We start from the raw sequence: 25,766 nt of genomic DNA on the forward strand, positions 1-25,766 counted from the left end.
TTCTTTCTTGTTTCATCAAGATTCAAGCATGGTTCCTACCATTTTAACAAACCCAATTGCATGGGTCACCGAAAAAGGTTTTTGTATTTGCTAATTCCTTCGCAATTTCAGGATTCAAGCCTGATAGAAAACAATTTAAAGTCATCTTTGGTGTCAAACCTTACACCTATTAGAAAGTCTTTTGAAATGCATTTGGTATTCGGCCATTGTGCTAGTTCGTCTTACTTTAAACAATTATGCTTGTGGATTAGCAAAAGTAGATGGACCAAAATGAATGAGGAGTGATTTAGTGAACTTTTCTCAATTGTTGAGTTGATTAGTGTTGAACTTTCATTTATATAACCTTAAAGCATTCCCTTCCCAACTATGGAATGATGCTACTTAGTATAAATTAAAATATTGCTCATTCTAGAATACCTTATCGTTTGCATCTGTCCCATCAAAGAATTGTAAATGCAATTTAGAAGGCTTAATATTACCAGTGGTGGGAAATATCTAGACCCATAGACTGGTGCTGGTGGGCGTGGTTATGATCAATGGGGGTGGTAGTTGAGAATAGATTATGGCTAAGTTAACTAATTTCTCCAATAATTCGTTCAACACATTTTCCAAACGATCCTCTATAAAAGCATGCATCATCTCATGTCTCTCAGCAAGATGTTGTTGAAGAGATGAGAGTTTTTTTAAGATCGTTTGGTTGGAACTTTCCTCCATAGTGGACTGTATGGAAGATGATGAGGTTTGTTTGGGAGGCATGAGGACAACAATGAAAACACCAATATTAGGGCGAAATCTAGCAACCTATAATGTTAAGATTCTAATAGACTAAAGAATATAAAAAAAGAGACAATTTTATTAATGTCATTTAATCAGGATTAAAACACTTTAAATAATGATGAATAAGGTTGTGGACTTCTAATCCTAAGTCTAGTTTATTTGAAATAAGATAAATAAGATTTTATTTCGTCAAAACATAATCTAGGCATAATCTTTAAATTTAATTGGTGGATGAGTTATTCTCCTAAGTCTGATATTAATATCTTCAATAGTTATCTTGTGCTCAGATAATCCAACATCAATAATCATTAATAAATAAATGATAGATAATAAATTAGCACTAAACTTTTTCAAGTATAAGTTTTAGATCTCACTTTTTCAAGTATAAATTAGCACAATGATTTTAAGTTAATTTCTTTAAATGATGAAATGAATACCAACTATTCTTACATTAGGTAATTGTTGAAGTTAGTTCCTAAGGGTTACATTTGTATTTGTCGCGAATAGTAGTCATATGTCTTGAAAAGAATTAGTTATTTATCGATACAATTGAGAGATATCGTTTATTAATTTTAAGGCTATGTTTGGAAGTCTCGTTCCAGAGGGAAGAGAATGGATGACTTTGGAAAATCTCACCTTTGTTTGTGAGTTGGATGAAAGAGAATAAAAGATTTTGAAAGGTTTTTGGAGCACTCTAAAATACTCCATATGCATATTTTCATAGATCCCTCGAATTGGAGGTTTATAGAGACAAAATGTCAAAGTACCTATGTTTTTAATAAAATTATATAATTACATTATTGTCCATTTCTATTGTAAATTACAATTCTAAAGAAGAAATACAAAAATCATTATTGCATTATCATTAATTTACTTTCTTCCCATCTAAATTTTATACTCTCAAACAAAGGAGATGTTTGATTTGTCTTCCTTCCTCCTTCATTTTCTCTCAATTCTCTTTGATCTCTTTCCTTCCATTTCCCTCATAACTCTTAAACATAGTTTAAAAGAAAAAAAATTCCTATCTTTATATGCTTCTTGTTGGTATGCTAGAAGCGGTTGTTCTACGGTGTTGGTCACAAAAAATCAAATATATGACATAAAAATAAATAAAATAGAAGAAGAAAATAAAATTCATTAACGATATTCGACCAATTGTGTCTACGTCTCTGATAACGTTGAGCGACTACCAAGATATTACTTAGAGAATAAAGATTACAAATTCTAGCACATTCATGGGCCCAAAGCCCATTGAGTGTTTCTAATTGGTGCATGTTATAAGAGTGGAATTGAGCCTGACATATAACATTAGTTTCTCTTCTATACTCTAATACTCTACAATATGGGACTTCATATAATAATATATCTTAAAAATCTCTCCATATTGATTAAAGTAGGTGGCTACATCACTCCTTGGGAAATTTACATAACAATCTTCACCTTGGCAAATATTCAACACCTTGTTCAATATTTATCTCCCTTTACCGGCTCATTCACATAAGAGTATACTCTCCATTCAGCATAAGCTTTTATGAGTATCCTAGATGATGTTACAAAGATTATGACTCTCCAAACTTGAAGTGTAGCTTCTCATACTGTCGTCTAATGGAACACATTGCATATCTCTCAATTGTTATGATGTTTTTCGATATTGTGGAACATCTACACCAAAGTTCACCTACATCACTACCACCACCACTATACACTCTAACAATTGTAGATCAAAAGAATTACCATACTTCATCATAAGGAGTATACTCATAGCACACACCTTGTGTCAATTCCATACAATGTATGTGTCACACCCTAACATCGAAGTCAATATTTGTGTCACTTTGTACCAATGCATGTGTTACATTTTATATAAAGTCAATGTTTGTTTTTGTACATCTACAAGCATTAACATCCTTCACATTAAATTTATTAAAGTGTGAAGTCTCACATTGGATATGATGGGAATAGTGAAAGAGTTTATAAGTCAGAAATGTTCATGGAACCATCACTCAAGGTTTTGGTTCGAGACGTGGTGCTTCATTGTGACTCTTCACTCTTCCCATGCCCGAGTAACAATGAAAAACTCTAGTGGTTGGAGGCTCCCTAGTTACGATTGGGTGCAACAAGTGATATCAGAGTCGATGGTTTGGCTGAGACATGATAGACTTAAGGGGAGCGGACTAGTAAGAGTGTGGGTACTAAGGGGGAGATTGTCGGTTTATTCAAGTTCGAAGTCTCACATTAGATATGAGGGAAAGAATAAAAGAGCTTATAAGTGTAAAAGGCGCATGGAACCATCATCCTAAGGTTTTGGTTCAAGACGTGATATCTCACTTCTAACTCTCTACTCTTCAGTTGTGGTAGATTACCTAACTGTTAATTTGTATTGGTTTTCCAACGGTTCAGTTTATTATTTGAGTGGTTTAAAGAGTAAAATGGATTAATTTTGAATCGGTTGATTGGTTTTTCACATCAACATGTCGATCTAGTTTTTCCTCAATGACTTTTTTGGTTTTATTTTTAAGATTCATTTTATCAATCATTTTATTGTCATTGTTCTGTAGTGTGGTATCAGTAGATGGGCTGAGTAGCCGGTCGAGCAAGAGATCTTCCTGAAGTTGCTTGAACTGAGTTTGGATTTGCCAGTGGAGGTACCTGAAAAGGTAATCTGACGCTCAAGGCAGTATATGAGTGGGGTTAGAGAGAATAGAATGCAATAGTGAGAGTTCAAGATAGATAATAGAGATACTTCCTTATGAGGTGTGAGCCCCTTATTTATAGTGGAATGATGCGTCGAATATTCCCTGACATATATTGTTGGCATGGCCGACCGTTTGAGCTTGTCGGACTGCCCTCGTACTCTACAGATATTGACTTATAGCCTATAGTGGGTTCAATACCCGTATTCTAGGCATGTCCTTGTGATACAACAAAAAAGTTATGTGAGAGTTGCAGGTGGCATGCAGCAAATGTGTGTTGCAAGTGACATGGCAGTCCTGTATTGGCAGCATGACAGGTGAATGGCAAAGATGTGATCCCGATACTGGCCCATACGGTGGTGTCTGGTGAACGACGTACTTCCCAGTATTAACCGGTTGATCAGATCACATCATGATTTCTAGTGAAGTACCCAGTCTTTGGTCAGTAATGAGAGGCTTAGCCCGGCCAAAACGAGGATCATTTAACCGGGATGGAAAAGTCATGTTAGTATTTGTTAAAAGTATACTAGTAGGGGAGTTTTTAGTATGATCAACAGGTTACGTTGGTTGTTACTACAAACAAACATTCAACTATGAACTTGCCATCAAAGATTCACCAGTCACTACACAAACAAATTAACTGCCTTTCACTTTCACCATCCGTTCCTGTTGTCAGTTTACTATAACTAAAGCACTTCAGACGACTTCAGAGACTGGCATTGCAGCATCTTTTATCATGGCATATCAAGGTCCAGACTCCGGTGAGAAATTAATAATAATAATAATAATAAAGAATTGTTCTTTCATTTGTTTTTGTTATTATGATATTGTTGGTATTTGTTTTTAGAATTTGCAAGCTCCCATTCTTGATTTCGTAATGCAAGATATTTTGCTTCTTGTTTTTATTTATTTTCCTTTCATTTTTTAGAAGGTTTTGCTTTGCATTGATAAAATAAAATGCATTAAAAGGAATCAAAGAACAAGAAGAAACAAGAACGACATTTCATTTCAAGCATTAAACAAAATTTCAAAATAAAAAATACAAAGAAGACAGTGGTGGGATTTTTCATGTTTGCACTAGTATTGACCGTGCATGGATTTGTCAAGAGTAGTAGACCTTGTATGAATATCCCCACTCAACTGCTTAATATGATGTGTTCTACTGGACAAGATTGCAACCGAAAAGCTTTCAACCATTATGAAGTTCTATTGATACTTGGACATGGGAATAAAGGAGAGTCAACTATTCAACCTTGTATGAGTATCCACAGTCAATTGCTTTATATGATGTGTTTTGTTGCACACGATCGTGGCCGAAGAACTTTCAATCATTGGAGAGTTTTATTGTTATTTGAACATTGAGGAGCTTTCAACTATTTGAGAATTCTATCCGCATTAAACCTTAAGGCAATAGCTATATAAGTATTTTCCATTTATAAACTCTTTCGCTCATCCTCTCATATTTAATGTGAAACTTCATACTTGAATAAACCCACCATGTCCCAACCACACCATCGGCCCTAATATCACTTTTTGGATCCTATCGCGATCGAAGAGCCTCCAACCACCGAGTTTCATCGTTAGCGGGACACGAGAAGAGTGGAGATCATAAGTGAGACATCATGTTTTGAACCAAAACCTTACGATAATAGTTCTAGTGATGTTTTCCACTTATAAACTCTTTCACTCATCCCCTCATATCCATCATAGAACTTCACACTTGAATAAACCCAACAAGTTCTATTATGTAAATAAGTAATTCTCATAGGTTTGTTAGTAATTATGCATTAGCAGTAATTAGAACTTGGTGGTATAAATTACTGATACCATGGTCCATTTTATGTTTTATGCAGTTTACCTAGAGCTATAAAGATATGTGTTATATGTAGATAGGTATTGTGAATTTCTTAGAGTCCTTTTGGAAGTTGTGTTTTGAAGGGGAGAGAAAGAAAATGGAAGGTTTCAGAATCACCTTACAAGTGTATTTTATGGCTCTAATTTTTCCTCTTCCTTTCTTTCCCTCCAAAACTCAACTCGCAAATAGACCATAAGTGATTTTTCAATTCTCAGAACCTTAGCAGTGGTATGATTGAAAGTGTTTCCTTCCATGACCAAATACAGCAATAAAACTCTCCTCTTATTATTAGACATGCTGACTATAGGCTGAGCCATAATAAAAGTGAACATCTTATAGGTGCTAGAATTCTTAAAAGTTCAAAAGTAACTTCAAAGTTTAAAACAGGCCCACACAATGCATTTGGAAATTCTCATTCATACCATGCAGGTTTTCTATATATAAGTTCCTTACAATTTCAGGTGCTGGTCATGATTACCTTCCCTCGAGACAAACTACATTTCTGAGAAGTGGCAGCAGTGCCGGCAACTCAAGATCTACTGAAGCTTCTGAAGCGGCCTCTCTAATTCGTCAAGCTGAGAAGGAAGCGTACTCTTCTGTCTTGCGAGCTTTCAAATATCGGACCGATGATCTTTCTTGGGTAAATATGCAGTTCCTTCTCTTCCTTTTTTATATAAGATCTTTGTAATTTTCCACTTTCAAGATTTATCTCCTGTATTTATGCATTCACCAGGAGAAGCAAGAGTTGATGATTGATCTGAGGAAAGAATTGAAGATTTCTTATGATGAACACAAAGAGATTGTTCGCGAAACAAATACTGATGAAACTCTAAACAGCATACGGTATAGTAATTATTTCAATAGTTGCAATGATGGAGCAAAAAAAATTGACATAGTTCAGTTGGTTCTGCAATTTTACAAGGTCATGTGAATAATAATATGGAAAATTCAATCAGGAATTGGAGACGAACTAGAAGTTACCAACCTGCAGGATGCAGCACATCTCAGCCTGTTCGTGATGTTTTACCTATTCCAACTGATTCAACTCCAAGAAAGAGACCGAAGACAACCAATCTGGTACCACCTAGTCTTTTTGTGTAATATATCATGTGTGGTGTGATCTTTAACAGCACTAATAGTAGCTTCATGCATTGCGAAAGCACAGCTAAATTTGATGGAGCTGCTTTAGGGTCCAAAAGCCAAAGGCCTAATAATATCACTACAATTCATTTTGTTTAACTCAGAAAGGGGAATGAAATAACAAGCATTGATGCCCTTTTTCTCTAATAATTTGGCACCAGATTTACCTGGACCCTGCACATATCGGAGCTTTATAGTACTAGGTTGCCTTTTCTATTTTGAATTTGGCACCAGCTTTAGCCATTGCCTAATTTGCCTTCAGTAAAGTCTGTGCAGTATTCTTCTGCTGGACCATCCAGAGAACATCACGTCAGAGATTGCAATTTGTATAGTTCTCTTCCATCTAAAGCACCTGCTCAAGCAGAAGAATTAGATCGACTAATTGGGAGGAAAGCTATGATTAGATGGCCTTCGGACGAGCAATTTTATGAGGTTACCATTACTGAGTACGACCCTTCACAGGTATACTTAGGTTGCAATAACTGTCAAAATCCATCACTATTTTACATCTATCTTGTAAGGCAAATGCCTCATTCTTTGAATTTTCATTGGGCTAATTCACTTTGGATGTTGATGTAAAATAGGTGAACAAGTCTAGATCTTTCACACGTAAAAAAACATCTTTTTTATTTGGGTTTAGTTTCATCATATACAGGTTACAGAAAAAGACAAATATTCAAATGCATTTATGATTCATATGCAAAAATAGAAAAGGGTCTTTAATGGCTACAACCAGTTTTATATATGAATCCCTCCCCACTCACCCAGATGGTACAACAATGCTTAGATTTGATTTGTTTAAGCCATAGGTCATAAACATCAAAAGTGCTATTATTGCAGTATTCTAAGAATGTTACAAAAATTTTAACCAGTCTTAATTTTTTTTTATTTTTTGCAGGGCATGCATAAGCTGGTTTATGATAACAATGAAGTAAATGAGACTTTTGAATGGTCTGATATCAACCAGGTACTAACATGTTTAGATGCATTTGGTAAAGCAGTAACTAAATATGTTTTAGCTGTTAAATTGAATGAAGCAACATTGCAAATATGTCAATGAAAGACATAACATCAAACTGTGTAACATGACTACAGAACTCAAAAATAATCCTTCAAGGTGACAACATCCAAAGCCAATGGCTTTTTGGCTCAATATTCCCTTAAAATGGATTAAGAAACTGAGAGACTCTTGAGCATGCTTTTAATGTTACATAGCAAAACATGTTCACTAGATTCAAAAGAACCTAAGAATAACCAAGTCTGTTAAGGTTACCAACAAAAGCATTTAAAGACTAGTAGAATGACATCTGGAATTTGAATCATGGATCATTCATAAAAAGCAAATTGAACCCTCCTCTGATTTTCCTTTAATAATGGCCTAAAGTCTAAAGGTATATCCCAATATCCATCACTAACCGTCGACTAGTGATTCCAGTTATTGCTTTTATTTGGCAATGGAGAAACAAATCGAGATGGTTTATCTTCTCTAATCTTGAGTTAATGCAGCCATTATCTTCAGTCAAGTGCATTTCTATTTCTCCCTCAGTAACTACACGAATGAATAAATGAATGAATAAGTATGCAGAAACTTCTACTACTAGTCATACATACACGGTTTAACAAACAAAAGTAAAAATCCTGGCTCAACATTAGATAAGGCTAAAATATCTGATTACTTTAACTTCAGATAATATAGGGTTACAGAGGACCTAAAAAACAGTCTATTGAAGAAGTTTCTATGAATTTTAAGTAACAGAACACACAAGGTTTTTGTCACTTTTTAAGTAATGACTTTTGTCTATGTGCCTAACCAATCATACATTCATATTATGTTTGCTAGTTTGAGCAAACATAAATCATGTTTCCTCAAACTTTATTAGTAGCTTGTTTAAAAAAAGGATTATTTATTATTTACAAAATGAGTAAGCAGATATCAAGATATGTGCATTTATCAAAACATATTGATTACAGATCCCACGTGAAGATATACAGTGGATAGGTGAAGATCCAGGCACAGACCTTAGAGTCGGGCATAGTGGCCGCGAAGGTGATAATACTGTAGGTGCTGAAAGGAGAGTACATTTTAATTTGGAGGCCAATGAAGAATTTCCCCTACAACAAAATGTTATTGGAAACAGAGTTGAGCATGACCTTGTGTTGCTGAATACAGATGTGTTGATTAAGGAGGTGATTGACTTGCCTGAGTAATCTTTTCGAGGATAAGAGTTAAACAAAAAGAGGAAACTCTTTAATTTTTTAACAATGCTTATATTTTAACAGGTGGAGGATATTATAGTGGTTAGTTCTCCAAATTCTTTGGAACTTGAGAGTGCAAAGCAAAAACTGAAAGTATGACCACTGGCCATCCTGCAGTTCATTCTTTTTTACCTTCTTGTTCCATGGTTAATAATAGTGTAAATGTTGACTTTACAGGAGCATGAGCAGGATCTTTTAAGAGCACTTGCGTTACTCAAAAAGCTTTCAGATGCACCTGATAGAGAAAGTGGTATGTTATAGCCATTTCTTTCCTCTTTTTTGTTTCAGGTTAACAAAAGTTAGCTTTTGTAATTGGGAAAATATAATTGTTTACTATGCTTCAGTGACAGAGTTGTTTGTTTGGAAATCTGGTTATGTATCTTAAAGATTAAGAACAATTGGTTTAGGTTGTTTGTATATCACAAATGTTTATGTTATGGTTGTAATTTGTAAATGTAACTATTTACTATGAGCTCTATTCACTGATGCAGGGGGAAATTAATGGAGAAGGGATAACATTACAGAACCTGCATGCTTAGCAGATGGAATCATCTTCGAAAGTGATCCTTAGCTCTCATTATGTTTTATTGAAATCAGATTGCTGATTGATGCATAGAAAACTGTTGCTCCTATAGGAACCAACTGCATCTAATGACCAACTAGAACATCCTACTGATGCAATCTTACTATCATTTAGCCAACCCCACCTAGTGGGATAAATGTTTGGTCGTTGTTGTTGTTCATGACTTTAAAATGTATATATGTCCAATTAAGTTCTCAATGGCAATTTAGAAAATAGATACCTCACATTTATCAAGCTCAGCATTAATTTTCCACACTTATGCAAATGTACAACCATTTTTTTTTTTTTGAAAAGTTAACAAAAAAAGCATCCAACGCACCTTCATGTTCACTATGCTTAACGCCATTCAATCATTGATGTCATACATCAAAAGGGTAGCCCAATGCATGCCTGTGTTTGGGGAGGGTAGATGTATATAGTCCCGTGAGTGGAGAGGTTGTTTTCAGGATTTAAAATCGTGACCTCTTGGTTTTTGGCAACCTTAACATACCATTCAATCATGATCTTGTACATATTCTACGAATCTCTTTGTCACCACTCCCATCCCAAAACTTTAAACCTATAACACAAAACATTAAGACAGTGGAAACTATATAAGCATCTGGATAGACGGAAAAACGATATCAAACGAACACTCGATGGAATTGGTGATCATGATAAAAAGCTTACAATTACTTCCCACCATTCGTGTTGGCAAGAAAATTGTGGAATCGTGTTGATTCCTCCATCTGAAAGTGGCTATGCATCGGATTTACTTCAACTTGAGCAATAGACATAAACTTCCATCTGTGACACTATGGGATCCATCTCATGCTGCATCAATTTATTTTGATCCTGCGATCGAATACTAATCTGAAGATTTTGTGCTGCTGAAACCATAAGTTGGGCTTGGGCGAAACTGTAAGATATTTGTATTCAAATGATGAAATTCCACCGAAGTATTGATCTAATAAAGAATGAAATTATGGAAACAGAATATTCGACCCATAATTTATAAAATTCTTAACAAAATGTGAGAGATCGAGAAATATCCCATCCCCAAATAAAATAGAAAAAACGGAAACTATATAAAGCATTCAAAAGGACGCACAAACAAAACGTTTCACAGAATCTTCTCATCCCTCCCTTTATAACATTCTCTTCATTTTCTTCACTCTTTTCTTGTGCTCTTTTCACTCTCTCACTCTCTCTCAAGAACTCACATTACATATAGCCATTGACCCTGGATCCTCAGTCAGGTTTGGTTCCATGGTTGTGGTCCTGCGTTCCTATGTTCAATAGTCAATTCATTCATATTACACAAATCTATTATATGCTAAATTAACATGTAACTATGATGGATAAGCATTAACTAAGAAGGATGGCTAAACAATAAATTCGCGTACTGCTGAATCAAGTCAAGGATTCTAACCTTTTTTTAATACAAATAGGATTTTAACCTTTGAGAAAATTAATCGTTTAAATTTTTTATAAGATACATATAACTAATTCATTTTAAAAAAAAATGTAAAACTGCAATTATGAGAGAACCAAGTAACAAACTACCAAAAATATACAATCTGTACTTTTCAAGTTAGACTCCTCGTAGTAATATTCCAACCTTATTTACTAGTAGTTAATAATTATAATTGAAATGGATAAACTTAGGACAAAACTTAGGTGTATTGGAGAACAAGACATGCATCATACTTATTGAAAACACCAAATTCATCGTTAAAATTTTAAATAATGATTAAATTAGTTTATTGTAAGGACTGAGGTAAGTTTATTCTAAAAAAAACTAATTTATATGTCATTTAAAATTGAGTACTGATATGCCTTCTTTCATTTTTCAGATCAAAAGGTCTACATGTAAAATTTCAAGTGTGATGTAGGTTTTTCTTTCTTTCTTTCAAACTTAAATAATACAAATAACATATTAAGTTTATTTATATTTTTAATAAGAGTTTAATATCTATACATTTTCATTGTAAAGTTTTTTACACAACCATTATATGATTCTATTTATGTATTATTTTTAAGTAAAAAGTAATTAACATGTAGTGGATATTGTGGTGAATATGTAAAAAATTATACACTATTTATGCCTATGTATTTTATTCACATAAATATTATGTTTTAAATAGTGTTTTTTATAAGTGAAAAAATCATTAAATAATAAAAACTGTAAATTTATATATTATCTAAAAAATAGGATGTAGAAATTTAAATTTTAAATGTTCAAATAAATTTATTTTTTATATCTATTTAGGGAGTAACTCATAATAATTCATAACTGTTTTAATCTGTCTTTAGCTTGGCATCAGGATGGTAATATGGGCTTGGCATGATTCAGCCCGTTTGGTCAGCCATTTTTAGTAAGTTCGGTTGGAGATTTGAGCCCTTTTAGCAATAAGGGTTGGGTTGGACCAACCTATATTTTGGCGGGCCAAAGGCGGGGCGGACTGGCCTGTATTGTCACTCCTAATGGTACCTCTTCATGACAATCCATGATCAAATTATTTGTTTTAATGATTTTCATTTTGTTATGGAACTAATGATCAAGAATGTAATTATGATTTAAATACATAAAATTTTATCAACAATAATGTGTCTATGAAAATTTTATCAACTCATGATAAAGAATGTAATTATCATTTATTTGTTCATGATAATGTAGATGATGAAGAAGAAAAGAATTGAAAGACGTTGATGGTAGTAGTAATAGAAAAAGAGATACATTTTTTTCCAACAGAGCATCTAATATTTAAAACTCAAGAGTTAGGGCTTTATTATGAACTAAGAATCTAAAAGTTTAAGACTATGCTAGCTTGCTATTTAGAACTCACAAGTTTGTTATGTTAGTGTGAGATTGTGGACTTTGATTTGTGATTTTTTGTTTTAAAAGACATTTACGAGGCGTGATTATTATTTATTTTTGAAATTGTGATTGAGTTTATTATAAATGTGTGTTTTAAAAGGAAAAAAAAAAATAGGTCAGCCCGCCGGCCTGCCAGCCCTGCCAAATATGGGTTGGGCTGACATTTTGAGCTATTTAGCAATAAAGGTCGGGTCAGTCCATATTTTGGTGAGACAAAGGCGGGTCTGGCCTTATTGCCACCCCGACTTGGTATTATAATCCTATCATGAATGTGGAAAATTTGTCATCTCCAAAGTTGCTCAAGGTTTTTCTGATGTAGCTTATATTACTTCCTTTTTTTCTTATATACTATCATACTAAAAAAATCAGGCAAAATTCTTTTTTATCATTGTAGTATTAGTCTGTTATTTCACTATGCAAGAAAATAAGTACTTTTTTTTCAAATGTTCCACCTAATTTCAGTTAACAATCCAAGAGAACAAGTAGCTGATGCTGAGGTTCTTTTGGACATTACCAAATCAATGGTAATGTCTGCCAAAGCTCATGCTAATAATGGACTCATTCCTTCAGACTTTGTCTCTCACATTATTAGAGAATTTGGAGTACAAGGTGGACCAAGTACTAGCCCACAAGATTTCAACACAATCACAATATCATGGAAGGATCTTGGACTTGAGTATCACATGTTTTTAAGGCAGTTCCTGGCTGCTGTTTAATGTAGATGCAATGAATTGAAAAAGTCATTGTTTTGTAAATTGTTTTTCCCTTTGGATATTTATTTCCAATCTTGGTTTTTAGAATTGGCCCCATGGATGTTAAAATGAATCAGAGAAAGGCTGTTAATTGGAGGAAGCGTGCCAGGCCCACTGAATTGGCTCGGCCAGAAGAGGTAAAAGTGTAAAACTTGCTTTATTTTTATAAGAGTGAACAATTATTTTGATCCCTCAAAAATTTCTGCATATACCTGAAATTCTGAAAATTTGAAAACTCCACTGTGATCCTAAAAATGTTTAATGTCCTTTAAACTACTTGTTAGCATTTTTTATGATTCAAATAGAGACTATTTTGACGCACTTCAAATACTAGTTTGAATTTTTTTCCAATATTAAATTGTTACACGTTAAAATTTTCAAAAGATAAAAAATGAGTATTTACTAATTTATAAAAAAATTGTTTGTAAATAGCTGTTGGTTATTTTTATTTTCAATTTCATACATTAATATCTAAAGTTTCTGTAGTTTGTCACCTATTTATTTATGCTTAGTAATCTAGAATATATTGAATATGCTATTATTTTGAGCCTAACTTGAGAGTGGAATTACAACAGCTAAGAACTCTTTGTATATATTACTGTTCAGAATGTAAAGATAGTGATTACAATGTAATGATGATACTATAATCTTGTTTTTCAAAATGCTTAAGACTAATCTCTCATTATCTTAATTTATCACATATTTACTTTTATTTGTACTCAAGGATGTGTTTGGAAGTTGAATTTTGAAGGAGGCAAGGAAATAGAAGGTTTGAGAAGCCACAAAATATACTTGTGAGAATGTTTTGAAACCTTTTATTTCCTTTCCTATCCTTCAAAACTCAAACTCGTAAACGGATTCTAAATCGTTTTTTCATGCACTTACTCTATTTCAGCACCTAGAAATGCTCCTGCTGCAAATTCAGTTCGTTCTGGGGATATTGCTTTCACTCACTTTGTATTCAGATTTGACTTTAATGATTGGGAGGTATCTACAAAAAGTTTTATTCAGATTAACATTTTTTTATATTTCGTAATCTTATTTGTTAACTTTGATGGCACTTTGTTGAGTGTGTGCTTTGAACATTAACTTTTCTGCTTACTCTATATTTTATTGAATATTAATAGTGGGATCATTTTGATAAGTCATTGTAATCAAGTCACTCTGTGTCTGTAGAACTATAACTAAAATTGAGAAAATATGAATAATGCAGAAAGGACATATCTTCTAAGTGTCTATGCTTTATATCATTAAAAATTTCATGATGTCATCTTGATAATCAATCATAATTGAAAATGGAGCTATAAAAGTAGCTGGTGTTTAAGGTTTTATTGAACTTCAGTATTCACTCCTACTTATGCAACTTTGTCAATCAATATTTGTTATATGTTAATTCTTTACTTAGGGAACTTTTTTTCTAAATTAACATATGTGGAACTTCTATTTTTTGTCATCTAATGTATTTTTCCTCTATTCCTTGCATTAATTTTTCAGTTGATGGTTCAATCTGTTGGGGTTGGGGAAGGGGAAGAACTGATGCCTCATAGGAATGAAGCATCCTCAGAATCTCATGAAACATTGCCTAAAACACAAGTTAGTGAGTTTACCTTAGAAGTGTGATTTGGTTCAACAGCAGTTGGTACTTAAGAAAGACTAACAAGTGTGATCAGCGATCACAGTTAACAACTTAACATAACACTTGTGTACAGGTTTTTGTTTCTTTTACTCTTTTGTGCAGGTATTCAGTATGCTAGATTTATCATTTTAGGGAATTTATAGCTCTTTTCATCTCAAAACCAATCGACAATAATTAAGAGAAGTAGTCTAATAAGTATTTAAATCATATCTAAGAAGATGAGGTAGACGATGCGGGACTTATTTCTCAACATACATGATGCCTCCTCCACTAAAGTCTGCCGGACGCCTAGACTAAACAAATGGTTACCTTGATCCAACTGAAAAGAAGTTCACTTGTGACTCCGATACTATGTTGAGGTCTCATCTCAAAATCAATTGACAATAAAAAATGTAGCCTAAATTTTGTAACAAACCATGTCCCGGATAAATCAAAACATGTCATGTCAATTAAAAAAAATTAAATATTTATTATTTTTTCTATTTCTGTATCAATATCATTAATATGTAGGACATAGTTTGGAATAAAAAGCATTAAAATAATTAAACATGTATAATTTCATTTAATTTCAATTAAAGCTTAAATTCCAACTTCAAAATCTATAATAATTTCAATTTCATGCTACTGCATTGTGTCATGCTCTTTCATTGTCTATCAAATTTCATTGAAAGACTAACATACATTTTTTTCTAAAGAGATTGTTTTTCAAAAAAACAATTACATTTGACAATCATATATTCAATTGTGTAAGATATTTGTTGTAAATATTTTTGTAATAATTGAATGCAAAAAAGATCATAAAATAGTTCAAAAAGTTGTATATGACTACTTTAGGTTAATTTTTAATGGAGAACATATTTGTTCTTTGCCAGACTTAAATACTAAAAAACTTCACATCTTTATGCTTCACCCCATGAAGATCATCATAGGTTCATCTTTGATTCAATTTTTTCATATTAGGAATATCACACTTTTGAAGAAGTGTCAAAAAAACAATCAAATATTATTTGGAGAGTAATTTTTTACAAGAATTTATGTTATTATATAAAGATTTTACATCAATCTCACACAATATGAATATTGGTTGACACATGATATTGTTACCAACTCACTGATAATAATTAAGTGTAAAGTAAAGATTTAAAATTGGCATATGAAACATTTAGGTTGTGTTACATGAATTTTTTATCAAAACTTAAAATTATTACTTTTAATAAAATTATAAATATTCAAATTTGTATTAAAAAGTTTAAAAAATAGATGGGGCTACATCATATTAAATGTTAAGGTATTCTTTTCAGATTATAGATGATAAAATATATTAAGTTATCTAAATAAAGTTTTATTTATTTTTATTTCAAAACGTTATTAAATTTAGTGTTGCACATGATCTAGTTCTTAAAGTCTATATGGTAAGATATGTTTTTTTTTTTGAAATCTCAAGTGATAATATTAATTATATTAAATAATAAATGAATATAACTAAATAAAGAATCATACTTCATTACTAAAAAGATAAAGAGGTGATAATGATAATTAGATTATATGTTTTATCTTCAAAATTGAAAAGAGATATTTCTTTGGGAAGTTGAAATTAAATGATTATATTATAACAGGAAAAAAAAAATGTATGCACCGATGAGTTCTATACATTATTATTGCATCATTTTGTATACATATTTAATTATTATTAACTCTTTTAAAACAAAAGTAATTCAAATGAACTATAGATAATATTACACAATGACTCGTTGTTTGTAAGCAATGGAGGAAAACCCAAAAAATTACAAGAGTAAATATTCCCGAGTTTTAACGAAACTACACATACTACTCCTCATCTTTTTACAATTACACATACCTCCCTTCAATCTAAAAGTGTTAGCTGAAAGTTAAAGTGAATGTCTAAAATACTAAACCACCCTTTATTTCAAAAAAACACAACTCTTCTTTTTTTACCATCATCTTGCATGGTCTTATTGTGTCAACAGGTCATCCTTTTTGTGTGGTTTGTATTCAGATATGGAATTTTGTCAAAAACAGGTTGGGATTAATAAGGATTCATGTTAACATTGAAATTCTTTCCTCGTATCACTTTCATTATTTGTGCAAAATCTTGAAAGTTCTTCAATAAACCTTATAACTCAACTTATGGCTGGAAATTATGTGTTTATGTAGATTTTCTATCTTTGGTTTGATATTTTAGAAGAATATAGCATGTAATGAATTATTGATAAATGATGATGTTTTGGGAGATCCAAATCTTCCAAACTAGATGCATATAAAATGCAAGAACTTTGTTACTAATTGCTCAAGTTGGGTACAAATGTGGGTTTCTGAAGTGTCTTTCTATTTAATTTATGAATATTCTACTTGATTGCAACTCAAATGCAACATATTCTTGTTAAATCATACTTCAAGCATTTTATCAAACAAGTTATGAACAATATATTGAAACATATTTCATATAAAGTCTGAAAATGGTATTTTTATCATAATATTTCATTAAATAATATGTGATATGCACATATAAATGTTGGGGATAGTCGATGTAAATGCACATATAAATGATGAAAGGTTTGTATAAATACAAAAAAATGAGAGATGATTCATGTAATTTCATTAAACTCGGAAAATGTTTATGTAATTTACTCAAATTATAAAGATAACTATATAAAATTGTGTAAAGTGGCCCTAGAAAATAAATGAACACATGGCTTATAAGATCGCGAGGTGGTTAAGAAACCTGTATCTTTTGTTCCATGCTCCATATTGGCAAGTGAATTGAAGAAATAACAATTCCTTTAAATGATGAGATGGTATAATAACATTGTTCTCAATGTACGAATGATTAACGTGTTGATAGATACTACTATATTTGTCAACTCGATTTCCTATTGTTTGTAATATATAGTCTACATGTTATAAATGTCAAATATGATAATTTCTGTTAAATATTGAATTTTGTAATAAATATTTTGATTGTCACTTTTAACCTTTATCTCTTATTTTCTCCCTCCTACTTTTCCTCTTCATACACAAAATTGTGATAAATATAAAGAGTGAAAGAGATAATGATAAAAATGTTTTCTATATAACATGTTACACCAATTAGCTCTTTTTAGGAGAAATATAATCTAAACATGAATATGACAAAGACATTTTAGTATATCTATATCATCACCATCATCATTATATAAAGCCAAAACTCATTTTAACCGTCATGGAGTAATTTTGTAATTCCAATTTAGTCCTTATGATAACATCTTCTATCCAAAACTATTATTCCCACATTTAGATCTGATTTCTGTGATATATTGTCAACATTTTTTTTATAATCTGCATGATTTATTTCCACTTCATAATGTCTACCTCACAAATGTTAGTAATATTATATGTTTACAATACGTATTACAAATGTTGAGATTCATGATGAAGTAGAGATAAATCATGCATATTATAGAAAAAATGTTGGCAATATATCATGAGATAAACCAATATTTTGTAAAACATGCAGATTATAGAAAACAATTTTGGCAAAAAAATGAAAACAATGTTGGCAATAAATAAGTCCTGATAAAAAAAATATTTTGTTGCAAAACATGTCGGTTATAGAAAACAATGTAGGTAGTGAATATAACTAAAATATATAAGATGAGTACAAAGAAAACATGTAAGATATGTCCAAAAATGAAATTGAATAGTTGATAAGTAATCCATCACTCACAATGTCCATGTCTTTTATGCTATTTTAAGAGATAAAACTTATTCTGAAATCTAACATTCATTTCTTGGAAGAAGACATCAGAGACCATGGTATGTCAATATTTCTTAAATAAGAATTGTTTGCAACTTACGATACTAAATTCATCTTTTAGAAGATGATCTTGGTCAAAAAGACATTTTGTCCAATATGTGAGAGACGTTTTTAGAATCAATCAAATTCACTAAAACAACTTAAAATCAAACCTCAATTTAGAATGAAAAAGAGTAATATAATTATAACACAAAATACAATATACTACCAACAATAGAAATCTAGGATAAAAGAAAACAAAAACATTTTCTTTTCAACTACCTATCATTAGTGGTTGAAATCCATAGAGCCAATTTGAGGAAGGGACCGCCACTTTTAGCAACATTCAATAGTGAGTGAATGAGCAAAGATTTGAAGTGGTTTTGGAGAAGATAAAGATTGAGTTGAGATGATGTTTACAAGTGAGAAGATAACTGTAGAGATGAGAGAGAGTTAGTTGTGGAGAATAAGATGAAAAAAAGGATGAGAAAGAGGATAGAGTTTGAATGCCGAATGAGATCATATCTAAATGTGAGAATAATAGTTTTGGATAGAAGATGTTAACCTAAAGATTAAATTGGAATTACAAAATTACTCCATGGCGGTTAAAATGGGTTTTGGCTTTATATAATGGTATAGATGGTATAGATAAGGTAATCATCTGATATTTTCTTCTTATATACTATAAATTTGAGTTTAATATTGTAAGAAATAAATAATTATTATTTTCAGAGTAACTGAAATGAGAATAGTTCTTATAAATTTGTATCACACAACTATACGCGAATTATTAAAATTAAAAATTAGTTAATGATCACAAATCACAAGTCTTAAGTATGTTTGTCCTTTAATCTAAATCATTTAAATAAGATATAATGATGCACGTTAATTATTTTTATTAATCATAATACCAAATATTCTCACTTGAGTGATTTCATTTTTTCTAGACATAAAGAATAGCTACACCATATTCTTAAATTATTTTGGAAATATTTTTTAGACTCCTTATCTTTTATACTTCTTAGATTAGAAGGATTTCAATTTTGCACAGTACTCTTTTTTATTTGAGTGTAGAAATTAAAACGTAAAAAACCTAAAAAATAAAAACATATGATAGATATATAAAGAAAGAACATCATAAGAAATTATTTAAATATTAAAAAGAAGAAAAATATGGATAGATATGATAGTACGTTACTAGATTTTCACTCATGTGTGATGATATGGAGCACGTGACCAAGCAAAATCAAGGAAAATGACGTAAGCGAAGTGTGGAACCAATTCAAAATTCAAAGTTCAAAGTTCAAACTAATAACGGCCTCCAAATTAAAACCTGATTTTAAGTTAGTTTAATTTTGACTCATTGATTTTTTAAGGTTAATATAACAATTTTTATACCATTAAATATATAATCAATTTAATACGTATATATTGACAATATAAATTTTTTTACACTGTTAATATATTATCTACCATTCATATATTAATCACTATTTCAAACAAAAATAATACAATTCAATGATGAATGTGTGTCATTAGTATAAAAACTTTATATTATCAGTGTATAAATATTAAATTCTTATATCTACCTACATGTACATTATTCAAAATAAATGATATATCATCTTATTAATCTTAAATTTTCATAAAATACCTCAACCAACTAATATCTTAGATTTATAAGAGAATATTGTTTTTATTTAAAAATATCAAGGCTAATTATTTAATTATTTATTGAAAAGTCGTTAGTAAATTGATATTTCTTATGTTTTTTGTTATCTTTTATTTGGATGAGATCCACTTATTCTAAGAGCATGTGTAAAAAAATTACTTCACATCTTAGCCATTCACTTTAGAAAATCAAATTGTTAAGATTTACTCACTAATTCAAACAATTGGATTTTCATAGATTAATATATGAAGGAGATTTTTTTCACTTACTCTTAGAATAAGTGGATTTCTTCCCATTTTATTTATAAGTTTTTTATAAATTAAATTTATTCAAGTAATATTAGAAAACAATTTAAATATATGCACCATAAGATTTTTGTATCTATAAGTTAACTATATTTTTAATACAAATAATATAAAATAGGTGATTAATGATTATCTGAATGTGTAAAAAAGTTACAAAAGAGAGAGGAAGATAATGATGTCATTTTATGATTAACTTTTTAAATATATATATTAAAATTATAATTTGTTTATGTTTTGGTACCTTACCTCAAAACTGAATATAGATAAACTAATATATTTGTTTTGGTAAGGTAAAAAACTAAATTACAGGAAAAAAATTTATTTGTTGATGTTATGATTATTTTAATTGCTTTTTACACTGTTTTTTAAATATACATTTATAATATTTATCATCATAATATTTTTATTATAATTTTTTAAAATTTTCAACATTGCATGACAAAAGCTAAATATACATATTAAAAAAAAATATAATATAAAAACCAATATGAATGTTAAAAAGCAACATAAAACACAAATGTCTATTTGTTTATACATAAAATAATATAAGGTTATTTTTCTTAGGTGATGATTATTTTGATTGTTTTTTATATATTTTTAAATATTTTTTTAATATTTATTATCGTATATATATTTTACTCAAAGACATGCATTTTTTAAATATACATTTTTTATATCAACATAATATTTTGCAACTTTTATTACTTCATTATAAAGGCTAAAAAATTAAAATGAAATACAACATAAAAACTAATAACAATATTTAAAAATAACATGATACATATTTATAATATGGAGTTTTGTGGAAGAGTAAATAAGAATGAAGATAACCTTGATAGTAATGGTGACATTTCAATAGAAAAATAAGTTAACTTTAAAATAAACAATATAAAAGCTAAAAAATTAAAATAAAAGACAATATAAAAACTAATAACATGATACATTTTTATAATATGTAGTTTTGTGGAAGAGTAAATAAGAATGAAGATAACCTTAAAAGTAAAGGTTAAATAAGAATTGATATTTCCATGGAAAAATAAGCCAACTTAAAAATAAAAAATCCATGATAGATGAATTACCATTTTTGATTTCTTTTTCATGAAAACAAGCCAATTTTATAATTTAGATATGTTACTAAATATACTTATGCTACAACTTTAAGTTAATCTAAAAATAAAGAACTACAAACTTTCATACCAAATTGGTAATTTAAATTTATTAGTAACTACTGTCGATATAACAATTCTTCATATGGAAATAAGATATTTATATAACCTCAGTGTTGTCCTATTTCACTCTCCTTTTCGAACCCGACCCTCTTCTTACATCATCTCTCTTACTCACAAAACCCTTCTTCACTCAAAGCGGCTAAGATTAGGGTTAGGGTTTTGCCACATTTATTCCCAATTATTCATCTTTCTCTCTCTTCCCATTATCTATATCTTCAATTGAAACCTTTTCCGTCAGGGTTTCCTCTTCAATTTTATATTTCTCGAAGTTCATTCCTCTATTCGGACCTTGATCTATGGATACCCGTAAGAGAGGAAGGCACGACTTCAACAACTTCAATGGCGGCTTCAAGAAAACCAAGCCAGGTTTGACTTTTATTTTTGCTTCTACGCTCTATTGGGTCTTGTTTTTTTTTTGCAGTTTACATTCTTTTTTTGTTATGCTCTGAAATCTGTTACTTGTTGTTGTTGGTGTTGTTGTTTTTCAAGTAGTCCTTATTGCAAGTATATTTTACTTTTTGAGTTTGATTTTGAATGTAATTTGAATAAAACTCTTGAAGATTTGCACTTTCTGTACTAAAATCTGTTACTTGTTGTTCAACTAAGCTTGTAAACTTATATGCTAGTTTTTTGTGTGTTTGTGTTTGAATACAATTTGAATAAAACTCTTTCAAATTATCAACACTGTTATTATTGTTAAATCTTGTATGGTGCTCATTGAAGAGACAAATTTGGCTTAAAACTCACTGGGTGTTTGGAAGAACTTATAGGGAGCGTGTGAGGAGAACAACTTATGAATATAAACTTTTAAAAGTAGCCTATGTATGTAAAGAGCTTATTTCATTAAGCTTGTGGGAGAAGCTTATGTAAGTAAGTTCATTTTAACTTATTTAAAATTTTAAAATAGATCATAGAATAAACACTTAATTAAGCCCTTTATCCAAACATACCTTAAGATTCTAAATAGAGCAATTCAAGATCGAATGCCTGTTATTGGCCCCTTTTCTCAAACACTGTCATATTAGTTAATGAGCATAGTACTTAGAACATGTGATTATATAAATTTTCTAAAATGTTATTACTCAAATGTAAGTATTTTTTAGATTTGTAACTGCTTTCAAATAAAGTGTAGTAGATTAATAAGCAAGAGAATATTAACTGAGAAGAAGTAATAATGATTTGTAACAGAAACGGACTCCTTATCAACCGGTGTAGGAAGCAAATCGAAGCCATGTACCAAGTTTTTCAGGTTCTAATCTATTCCTGTCTAAATAAATATTTTCCAACTGCATATTTGCTGTATTTAATAATGCTACATTTTAAGTTAGTTTAATAAAGTTGTTCAATTGTCATAAAAAATGTGTAATTCTGCTAATTAACTGGTATCAGAAGCTCTATACAGGTGCACACTGTTCTTTTGTCTAAACAAGCTATAACAAAATAGTGCTTTATTAAAGGAGTGCCAAAATGATAACAATTTGCAGGGTGGTAGTAGGCATTGAGACTACTATGTCTTGGATAAATTTATCATATTCCTTCTTCATGCTCAGCTAAATAAGTTTGTTTCCTATTAATTGTTTGCATTAGTTTTTCATCTTTTACTGGATTCTATTGCTTATGAACCATTTTTCAACTTGTAAGATGTTAACAAATTAATACAAATGGAAATTTGATTTCTTGGGTCAGCTTTGATGTCAACAAATTTAGTGCTTTTGTACTGTAGAAGTGTAGATGTATTTGAAGAAAATTTGTTTATTGTCCCTAACCTTTAACTAGTCTCATCAAATCCAATCTCTAGTTTTGATTGCATAAAACTTTCCTTTCTAAGAATCAGAAGGGGAACTTGATCACATTGTTTTTTATTTTAAAATTCCCTCTTATGGTAGTTATTTTCTTTATGATTGTTTGCTACTGTGGGATGGAGATTTATTGAATCTTGAACTGCTTATATCACTTGTATTTACCATTGCTCATTATTACCTGCATTTTTTTTTGTTTTTTTGTTTTTATTGCTAATTTAATAGCAAAACCTTACTTGAGTTTCTGATCCTCAATATGTGTTCCTTATCCCAAAAAAGTCTAAATTCCAATTAAGGTTATTATGCATAAATATACTTTCTAAACGTAAGTGTATGTTATAATCTCCTAACCATGGTCTGCCTGTCTATTTCACATAATTATAAAGCAGGGTTGGTGTTTGGTTTAATTACTGTTTTCATTTTCAGATCATTTGTCTTCACACATAATTTTCGTTTTCAATATTTCCTCCACAGTAGTTTGGAAACAGTAAACCAAGTGCAAACAAGTTTACATTTTTGTAATTATGAGTAAAAATATATTAACTGAAAAATAAAACCAAAAATAAAACAGGGAAAAAAGAAAATGGGAGACTTGGATGTGGCCTGACTGTGCCATTTTTTGTTTTGCAGCACTTCTGGCTGTCCATTTGGTGAGAGCTGCCACTTTCTGCACTACGTTCCTGGTGGTTATAATGCTATTGCCCATATGATGCATATAGCACCTGCTGCACCTCCGTCATCTAGAAATATCCCAGCCCCCCAACCTGTCTCTAATGGGTCCGCACAGCCTACAGTTAAAAGCCGCGTATGCAACAAGTTTAATACCGCTGAAGGCTGCAAATTTGGTGACAAATGCCATTTTGCCCACGGTGAATGGGAACTTGGCAAGCCCATTGCCCCATCATTTGATGATCATCGCCCCCTGGGACCCCCTTCAGCAAGTCGTATGCCTGGTCGAATGGAGCCTCATGGTCTAGCTGCTAGCTTTGGTGCTAATGCCACTGCCAAGATCAGTGTAGAAGCTTCCCTGGCTGGAGCAATCATTGGGAAGGGTGGCGTGAACTCGAAGCAGATCTGTCGCCAAACAGGAGCCAAACTTTCAATTCGAGACCATGAATCTGATCCAAATCTCAGAAACATTGAACTGGAGGGAAGTTTTGAACAAATCAACGAAGCAAGTAACATGGTTAAGGAATTACTTTTCACCTTGCAGATGTCTGCACCACCTAAACTAAAGTCCGGTGCTCCTGGCGGCCATGCCCCTCCTGGAAGCAACTTCAAGACCAAGCTGTGTGACAATTTTACAAAAGGATCTTGCACTTTTGGAGAAAGATGTCACTTTGCTCATGGAGCCGCCGACTTGCGTAAATGAGGAGCATGAAGTTCCTACCCATTGGGGGCATTTTAGTTTTGCCATGGCATTAACTATTGAGACAAAGGATATTTTTATTATTATTGTGCATTGCTACTTAGTGGTATTGACAGGACTTCTTCTGATGTTAGAGTTTTTTGATGTTGAGTTTCTCTATCCCCCTTTCTAATTTGCGGTTTTCCCTTATATCATGATCTGGTTTTGTCTTTGGATTGTGAATTTGGGTTGTTGTTGTCGTGGTTTAAAGCCTACTAATAATGTTTTTGTCCTTTTGTGATCTTGTATATATCTGTTTAGTGCTTAGACAAGTATGGAAACCAATGATGGAGGAAACTAAAACAAGTAAAACTAGAACTGGAAGATGAAAGCCCTTTACCAGGTCATGCCAATATGTGATGGACTTTAATAGCAATCTAGACATCTTAGAAAATGTTTGATGTAATGCATGAACAGAATTATGCGGCCAAATTAGTACTCATCATATCACCCTAGCATTCCTCAAATGAAATCTTTCTAAAATTTACTCCACCTAGTTTCCTGAGAAAACCATAGTCTTGTTCCTCTGTCCATAATTTTATCTATCTCAATAATCTTCTTAACCATTCTTAAATCTTTAGCATGGTTTTTAGATATTGACATCACTCAAATTATAAGTAGCAATTACATATTATCACCAATTCACCATTGTGAACACTCAAATTTTGTCTGGCCCAGAAAGAAGCCCAGAATGTTTAATTTGAAAATAATAAAAATATTTTTTATTTCGGTTAATAAATAATAATTACAATCATGTATGAAGGAAATATAATGAGTAATAATTTTAAATTTAGGTTGATAATGTCCCTAAATTTAAGTATTCGGATTAACTGAAAATATAACAAATGATAATGTTAATTTCATATCGATAAGGTTCCTATATCTAAGTGATTGGGTTAACCGAAAATTCAAAATAATAAAAAGTAGCTAAAAAGAATTAAATTTAAATGGACCCTAAAAAGCCCACAATCATATTTTTAAAGAAAAAGGGATAAAAATAATATTGTA

At 31.1% G+C, this 25,766-nt stretch overlaps 2 protein-coding genes and 1 pseudogene across 2 annotated transcripts; all 3 read left to right on the forward strand.

The window, feature by feature from the left end:
• LOC109329354 (protein EMSY-LIKE 1-like) lies at positions 2,847–9,480 on the forward strand. Its single transcript, XM_019563024.1, has 10 exons — positions 2,847–2,915; positions 3,363–3,434; positions 4,147–4,231; positions 5,787–5,965; positions 6,059–6,168; positions 6,282–6,402; positions 6,742–6,927; positions 7,364–7,432; positions 8,437–8,652; positions 8,746–9,480. The coding sequence occupies exons 1-10, from the start codon at positions 2,847–2,849 to the stop codon at positions 8,818–8,820; spliced, it is 1,182 nt and encodes a 393-aa protein (XP_019418569.1). The 3' UTR covers positions 8,821–9,480.
• LOC109329356 lies at positions 12,608–14,621 on the forward strand (annotated as a pseudogene).
• LOC109330262 (zinc finger CCCH domain-containing protein 14) lies at positions 21,635–24,995 on the forward strand. Its single transcript, XM_019564390.1, has 3 exons — positions 21,635–21,917; positions 22,740–22,800; positions 23,981–24,995. Exons 1-3 carry the CDS (start codon positions 21,848–21,850, stop codon positions 24,720–24,722), a joined length of 873 nt encoding a protein of 290 aa, XP_019419935.1. The 5' UTR covers positions 21,635–21,847; the 3' UTR covers positions 24,723–24,995.

Source organism: Lupinus angustifolius, chromosome LG16, assembly GCF_001865875.1.
Source record: "Lupinus angustifolius cultivar Tanjil chromosome LG16, LupAngTanjil_v1.0, whole genome shotgun sequence".
Taxonomy (NCBI): domain Eukaryota; kingdom Viridiplantae; phylum Streptophyta; class Magnoliopsida; order Fabales; family Fabaceae; genus Lupinus; species Lupinus angustifolius.